Genomic DNA, 8,772 nt, shown 5'->3' on the forward strand with positions numbered 1-8,772 from the left:
AAAAATAGTTGTTGCTATGGAGGATAGGGATGGGGGGAGAACATTATAACTGCTTAATGATAATGGGTGGAAGTTTGAAGTTGTGTTTGTGAGAATTTGTAGGCAGATTTTTTTTAAAGCGATAGTTTATCATAGTTTATCTTATCCAATTGTTAACTTTTTTTTTTTGTTGTTGGCAATATCGGTGGTTAGTTAAGGAATAAGAAAGAATTTTGAACAATTAAATTTTTTTAATAAAAATAAAAGATAATGATTAGAAGTTAAGAGTAAAGCTTCAATTGAAATCAGGAAAAAAAAAAATTGAATTCAAATAGGAGAACGTGCACCGGGATTTGAAGAGGTATGCTAAATTTTAGGAAGATGGGTGAACATGGGATTTGATTTTTCTTTTTAATTTAGTTATTGAATTTCCTTAAATGCCCTATTTTTTATTTTTTAAGTATAATGATAATATAATATATTAGGGGTATTTTAGTCAATAGAAGTAGAAGTAACAAACTTTTTGAATTCTCTAAATATATAAAGATAATTAATTGTTAGAAATAAATTTTGATTGGAATGTATAAAGTTTGGGCAATGAAAGAGTTATTTGGGATGTGTAAAGTTCGAAATCAAAGAGTTATTTGGGGTGGGTGGGGATTTCTATATATTTATATATTTCTTTTATTTTGCAACATTAATTAATTATGAGTTTAATTTCAGTCAGGCTATGGCGTAAAACACTGGTTTTACGCCAGCCTATAGAACACAGCCATGTCATCTTCTTTTAAGTGATAAGTTAAATTCCTCTCCAAACACAAAACGAAATAAGAAAACCCACAGAAACCCACAGCCCTGCTTCCTCCCTCTTCCATGAGAGTAATATTCAATCTTATCAGAGAGTAATTCTTTCATTCTTGTAATCTTTAATTCACATCAATGGGCTTAAATTCCTGTTGTTAATCTTATCAGAGAGTAATTCTTTCATTCTTGTAATCTTGAATTCACATCAATGGGCTCAAATTCATTTTGTTGTTCTTCTTCTCCAAATCCTAAGAAATTGAAATTCACACTCAATCTCCTCCTCTGCTTCTTATTCTTATTCCTCAACTTCCCCACCGCCACAGCTTTTTTTCGAAACCCATTTTGGAAACCCAAAATCTCGTACTCCCAACACTGCAATGACGTCGTTCCCAAGCAGCCTTTATCCTTCGACAATGTCCTTGTCTCCCACTCCAACGATTTCCTCAGGCTTACAATTCGCATTTTTCTCCGGTAGTGTCGGAATCTTCAACCGAACCACTAAGACCAGGATATCTCTCTCCTTTAACCCCTCATATATCAAAAACACCACCTCCCATGGCGTTCACAAGGTCAAAGCCACCTTGAACATTCGAGACCCATGGAAGTACTCTGTTTTCGATGATTGAATTGTGTGGTGTGATGGAGGTTTGGGCAAGTGAAGATGGAAGAGGGAGGAAGCAGGGCTGTGGGATTCTGTGGGTTTTCTTATTTCGTTCTGTGTTTGGAGAGGAATTTAACTTATCACTTAAAAGAAGATGACATGGCTGTGTTCTATTGGTTGACATAAAACCAGTGTTTTACGCCACAACCTGACCGAATTTAAACTCATTAATTATTACATAGGTTGTCCGGAATTGAAAGCTCTCTCGTAGAAGAGAGAATCAAGAGATACCCAAATCCAAATTCCAACCGGATCAAGCTGGGTCACACACGGTGGGTCCCACTGGAAACCCCATCCCCGTCCCGTTACTTTACCTTGACATAAAATTAATAGATTTACACACCCACCAACAACACCTCCAGTCCACAAACAGCATTGAGCGAATTCTGCAGATAAAATTTCAAAACCCGAAAACACTACTACAATTGAAATAGACCGGGGACTCAGAAAAAAAGTAGCTTTGAGAAAAAGAGAGAGATCAGATGGCAGCAATAACAAGCGCATTGATAGCAATAGCAGGAGTGGTGCTGGGTTGGATCGCCATCGAGATCGCTTGCAAGCCTTGCCTAGAACAAGGCCGCGAAGCCATCGATCGCTCCCTCAATCCCGACTACGATCCAGATGACGCCGTTTCCAACAACAACAACAACAACATTCGCGCCCCTCTTATCACCTCTGAATCTGATGATCCTGTTGTTGTTACTTCTTCCACCACTTCCTACGATTCTTCTGTCAAGCCCATCTGAATTCTCACTCTCACTTACTCACTGCCCCGCTTATTCCCTGGTATTTACAATATCCCCCCTTATATTTTTTGGGTTTTTTTAGTTGTTGTTTGTGTTAATGGTGGAAATGAAATGAAAAGCTTTTGTGAGTTCGGATTTGTTAATGACATGAATTTGTGACTTTTGTTCTTTGTTGTCGTTGTTTTGGATCGGATCACAGTTTATTATACATTTTTTCCTTGTTCTGGCGGTTCGTTCTGGGAAAAACAATGTGAATGATTTTTAAATTATTATGATGTTCCGAAAATCAAGGATTTTGTCTACTTTGATTGTTGGACTGTAAATGTTAGATTCTCATAAGTCAGCAGACCAAAACAACATTGTGTTATCAAATGATACTTATGTGTTCAGTGACATGAACTTGAAGACTTTGTGTAGTGTTCAAAAATTGAAGTTTGAATCTTGAGCTTTATGTTGAAATTTGGGGATATGGTAATCGATTTTGACATTTCCTTTTTGAGCGAAATGGTAGAGATTTTGACATTTCCTAATTCTCTCTTATAGACTCTCTCTTATCCGCGCATTATATGTGGTGTTGCTGTTTCGAGAAGGCATCAATTTGTGTTCTTAAAACATTTTGTGGACAATGGGAAAAAGATTTTAAAGTATCTTGTTCAATTCATTGTGGACAATGGGAAAAAGATTTTAAAGTATCTTGTTCAATTCATTTTTGCAGTGGGGTTAGATTAAGTTCTTTTATGTCATTTACTCTTACACTGAGTGGAGTGATGAAGATTTTATTATCAATGATGAAGTACATTGTTGTATGTAGAGTTCTCAGTCATTTGAGTCGGATCACTTAAAATGCATTTGACAAAGTTTTATACAATTCCTTTTTTCTGAACCAATATAATTGCATTAAGATACTTTAAAAGGACCAGAGAGTACTTGGGAGTTATGTACAAAACCTGCCCCATCTGCCTGCCACAACAATAAGTTCTGATGAAAAATAAATGTCATATTCTCCTTGGTAAAACATTTTGCCAGATGATGAGGAACAGTCGTACTAGGTGAGACTTGATTGAAATCCATGCTTGGAGAAAATTGAAATGTGTACTTTCACTTGAAGATGGGGTTAAGATTATTTTCTTGAGACGCTTTAAGCCTATAACTAGGTGCTCTTGATGAGACCTGTAACTGTGCTTGTTCAATCCATAAGTGAGCTCACTTGCAGCAGCTTGAGAAAAATATAATCTGGAATACACGATTATCTTCTTCTTCCTTTTTTTTTTTTTTTTTTTTTTTTTTTTTTTTTTTTTTTTTTTGAGGAAAACTCTCTTATACAAAATTACAATTTCTGTCGGTAATATTTTTAATTTTTAGTACAATTTCTAATGGTTAATATACTCTTCGACCTAGCATATTAGAAAACCAAGTGACTTCACAATTGTAGCTACAAGCTTCACAGAGTGTATTGTTAGAAAACCAAGTAACTTCACTATTGCAGCTACAAGCTTCACAGAGTGTGTTGTCATCTTCATCTAGCTCTAGCTCGTTGTCACTTGATTCCCATCCTCTCTCTCTTTTTTTTTTTTAGAACTTGGCATGGTTCTTTAAGGGAACACAATACTTGTTGTCTAACAATAGAATTCCTAATCCACATATCACGCATAACAGTCCTCATTCTCTTTTGACATTTTTTCATGCCAATTGATTTAGTGATTTTCTAAGAAGATAAAATCTTTATGCCCTCTTGCTTTAATTGACCTTCAGAACATAGCAAGATAATCCCATTTACGTATGTTTCTTCTGAATGACCTTTCTCTGCCACTCTTTTCAAGTACTTTAGTCCTGATTCTATCATCGCCAAACTAAAATAATCAATCATCCCTTGTCTAAAAAAGGACTCAGGGTTTCCAAACTCCTCACAACGTTTAAAAAAAGATGATGCTTCATTACTTATACGAAGAAGAACTACTGGAAATTTCTCAAGTGATATGCGTTGAAATATATAATCATCCTTTGCTACTTCAAGAAAGTATTTGCAACTCGACATTAAATAGGTCAGTAAACGAAGTTGAGGCAACATGACCAAGAACTTCCATCAACAATTCATTTGGAAGAGATTTAATGGATGAAGAATGAAACTTTCTCTTGTAATTTGTTCTCCTTGATGCCTTGACGAGGGATGGCAATGGGGCGGGGTGGGTCCGAAGGATGAGGTCTTTACCCTCGCTCCAAATGGTTTTGTTCTACCTCATTCATGTCTCGTCCCGCATGATGGGAAAATTTTCTTGCCCCATCCCCACCCCTTGGGTCCTGCGAAGCCCTACCCCATTCCGTAAAACTCTACTTCTTATTAATTTACCTACAACTGTTGCAATTTTTTTAATAAAACATGTTTCATTAATAAAATATATTTGAAATTAAAAATAAATTTATCCCAACACATCAAAATCATTTTTAGCAAAAATTAAATAATATTATTAAAATGTTTAATAAGACAATATCACAACAAAAACAAAAATCTCATAATACAAAATCAATGATTCAATAATATATAAATTTGTTCATAATAAAGACAAAAGAAAATGTTAAAATTGGTATCTTATTTCCAACCTTGCTAGAGAAAAAAGAGAGGCAAAAATCCTTGTTAGGTAGAATAAAATAAGCTGATGATATGTTTGTTTAAATAGTAGGGTTTTGAGTATGAAAAATTTACAATTTAACCCTTATCAATGTGGGGCAGGGTGGGGATGGGGCGGGGCGAGGTGGGTTGGGTCTAAAAAGTCTAAATCCATCTCTGTCTAGCCCTGTAGTGCGGGGTTAAAATTTTGTCCCATCCTTGCCCCATCACCTTTGTAGGGTGGGAAAAAACCGCATGGAGCAAAGTGGGGAGGCCGGGAGGGGCGGGTCAAGCGGGGTGGGGCAAAATTTCCATCCTTATTGATGATAGCCATTTATAGCCGCTTTAACTGAAGATGATCAATAACTCAAATGTTCTAAAATTGGCCAAAACAAAATTTGCCTAAGAGGAAAACTTTCATAAATCTTAACAGTTGTTTTGTGTAGCAAAGATAGGAACAATTTCCATGACAAAAATACTCATACGGGGCTCACGGCTAACTTTGATTCCTAACCATGTGATTCTCCAAAAATGTGTAGGACATGATTAATTTACCCTAAAACTTTGTTTTAGGAAAAAGATAACAGATACCTTGAAGGTATTGGTTTAGGAAATATTTTTAGTAAGTTTTTATGGGAAAATAAAAAAGCAACTAATTTTTTTGGTACAATTTTATAATTCTCTTGAAAGTGATATCAAAACTTTCATAAAATGACTGATTAACAGATACCCTAAGAGCATCCGTTAACAAGACTCTACATTATACAGCTAATTTGGTACAAATAGTGAAGCAAAGAAGAGAGGGAGAGGGAGAGAGAGAAAGGTGAAATAATGAGAAAATAATTAAAAATTGAAGAAATTAATAAAATATTCAAATACAAAGTTAAAGTAATCGTGTATATTCACACAATTACTATAACAAACATACAATATTATAAATAAACTGAATGGGTAGTTTTCGAGTAAATATACATTATTATAGTGGGCATATACAGTATTGTATGCCCACTTATGTTGAGTGCTCTAGTGTGGACGCCAGCGCTATTCCAAATGAAAAAGATTGATTCAGGGATATGTAGAAAATAATATTGAAATGGGAAAATGAAATTGACCACACAATCGGATTTTTCATTCCAGTAACCCAATTGCCAAAAATTGCCGATTATTATCAAGAATACCAAGTCCTCTGAAGGAAGAGAATTTCAAAATAGCAACTAAATATGCTTTACAGTTATAGTGTTAAACACAACAAAAATGAAAGCTACAAACTACTGTGCAGACAGACAAAGGGGCATTCTTCCTTCTGTTGAGGACTGAAGTTTCCCTTGTCATTGTGAGGCAGAAATTGTAGAGAACATCGTCCAACTTCTTGATGAACCCAAATCAGGTGATTGCAAGTCCGGCACTCATGTTATTTCTATGGTAGGCAATACACTAAAATTTATTGATTTTGTTAGGTTGAAAGATTTGATTCAATCATCAACTCTCATTTGGTGAATATTTTCAATTGCATGAAGGCTAAAGAAAGAGAATCTCAAGTTAATTTCTTTCCTCAATTGATGAGTTGCAAGTTAGGAAAGAAGACCAAGGGACTCAAGCATTCCAATTATTTGTTTGCTTGGCATGGAAGATTTCAAATCTCAACTATCAACTTGAGGATGAGTTTTTTTCAAGTGAAGGGGTCTAACGTTGGACGGAGTCTACAATTAGACTTTTGTTATTTATTAATTTTGGTATTTAATTTGTAATTTTTGTAATTTTAGGTTTAGGATTATTTCTTTGTTTTTAGGTGCTTTTAATGCTTTTTAGGTCAAATTTGGTTCCCATTATGGTTAGATATTAATTAGGATTTATTTTAAAATAAAATTTCTTGTCTGTCAAGTTTTATGGAGCCCTTAAATAAGTCTTCAACTTGTGATAATTTTTTCAACTTGTGATAATAAAACTTTATTTTCTTCAATCTCTTCACTAATTTCTTTAGAAATTGGCTTCATCTTGTCGACCCTTAAACATTTTTCTTTTCTTGAATCATATCAATATACAGTTTTATAATTAACACTTGTATAATCTAGTATATCATAATAATCATGAGGATCACAATCCGGCCCATGAGGTAAGTAAAATACAAAAAAGGAATGGGCGGTTAAAAAGGGTTGCTAGGGAGAAAGGGTAGGCCCAAACCCAAGGGGCTGAGAATAAAAACCAAATTTTGGGGGTTAAACGTCTGGGCTCTGTTATCTTTGCTGAGAATGAAGAAAGTATAACTCACAAAAAGCAGTGTGATGGCTTCTTTGAAAGCTTGAATGAATTAAATATATCAGCGGTGGCTGCTAGGCAGCACTGCCGGGAGCCATGAATTCGTTATGTTAGAACTGCCGGGGGCTTGGGAACCCTCGGTCAGTTCGTGCGTTGCACGATATGGTGCGACGTTTGGATCCCAAAATAGTGTTTCTTTTAGAGACTAAGCTTAAGAAAAAAATGTATGGAGAGAGTTAGAGACAGATTGGGCTTTGCAAACGGTCTTCTTGTGCCGAGGCTGTAGTGGAGGTTTGACCCTTCTTTGGAAAAGGGAAGTAAACCTGAACGTAAAAAGCTTCAGCAATTTCCATATTGATGCAACTGTTACAGAGGTAAGCTCTAGCCTAGAATGGAGAATTACTGGTTTTTATGGTCATCCTCAAACTCATTTACGCCACAATTCATGGATTTTACTTTCTCTCCTCTGTAGTCAAATGCAACTCCCTTGGTTCTGTTTTGGAGATTTTAATGAGATTGTTTCTATGGAAGAAAAATGGGGAGGTGCAAACAGAACGCAAATTCAGATGGATGGTTTTCGTAATGTCATCAACTCATGTGGATTCAAAGATTTGGGTTACAGTGGACCTGACTATACTTGGTGCAATATGCAAGAAGGGGCTGGAAGAATTTATCTAAGGCTAGATAGAGCTTTAGCCACGTGTGATTGGATAGAGAAATTCAGCGAAGTTAAAGTCCATCACCTGGTTGACTCTACTTTGGACCACTGTGCTCTTTTCATCTCTAACTCCCAAGTTATTAAAAGACCCAGATCGCGACGTTTCCACTTTAAGGCCTTTTGGACAAAGAAAGAGGACTGCAGAGGAATCATTGAATCGGTGTGGGGTTCTACGAGTGATATGAACACTCCTGAGGGCATGGCTTGTGGGCTAAAGCTTTGTGCTTCTGAGCTGGCTTCTTGGAATTCCTCTACCCTTGGGCAGATTCCAAAGCTGATCCAGGAAGAGAGGAAAATACTATCCAAATTGACCGAGCAAGACAAAGAAGGTTTTCTTGGGATGGAAATTAACAATGTTAGGAGAGAGCTTAATGGGCTCTTGGATGATGAAGAAATTTTTTGGGGGAAACGTTCTAAGGTTCACTGGCTAAAAGAGGGGGACAGAAATACAAAATTTTTTCATGCTCGAGCGTTCGAAAGAAGGAAGCAAAACATGATCTTTGGAAGCTGGGATAAGTTTGGACGATGGTGTGAAGACAAGGATAGCATTGCCAATGCTGCAGTCACTTACTTTGAAGGCATCTATTCCACTTCTAATCCGAGTCTGGTTGATGAGGTTACAGCAGCAATTCCCACCATGGTAACTGAGGAAATGAACATGGAGCTGTCTAGAAACTTCACCAGGGAAGAAATTGTGACTGCCCTCAAACAGATCCACCCCACAAAATCTCTAGGGCCAGATGGTATGTCCGCTATCTTCTTTCAAAAATATTGGGATATTGTTGGTTCTAATGTTTCAAACATGATCTTAAATGTTCTTAATTATGGCATGTCATTAGATGTTATCAACAAAACCAATATTGTCCTCATCCCTAAAACAAGCAACCCCAAAAGAATGACTGACTTTAGGCCTATCAGTCCATGTAATGTAATTTACAAGCTCATTTCTAAAATTTTAGCTAATAGTCTTAAAGCTTTTCTTCCTCTTATTATTACTGAAAAT

At 36.1% G+C, this 8,772-nt stretch overlaps 1 protein-coding gene across 1 annotated transcript; it reads left to right on the forward strand.

Moving 5' to 3' along the window:
- The first annotated feature begins 1,716 nt into the window (after window positions 1-1,716).
- LOC126726470 (uncharacterized) lies at window positions 1,717-2,422 on the forward strand. The gene has a single exon (XM_050431732.1). The coding sequence runs from the start codon at window positions 1,927-1,929 to the stop codon at window positions 2,188-2,190; it is 264 nt and encodes an 87-aa protein (XP_050287689.1). The 5' UTR covers window positions 1,717-1,926; the 3' UTR covers window positions 2,191-2,422.
- The last annotated feature ends 6,350 nt before the right edge of the window (window positions 2,423-8,772 follow it).

Source organism: Quercus robur, chromosome 5 (assembly GCF_932294415.1).
Source record: "Quercus robur chromosome 5, dhQueRobu3.1, whole genome shotgun sequence".
NCBI lineage: Eukaryota > Viridiplantae > Streptophyta > Magnoliopsida > Fagales > Fagaceae > Quercus > Quercus robur.

Excerpts from the sequence above, each read along its gene's own strand:
- LOC126726470 (XM_050431732.1), top strand. The coding sequence starts at position 1,927 with ATGGCAGCAATAACAAGCGCATTGATAGCAATAGCAGGAGTGGTGCTG.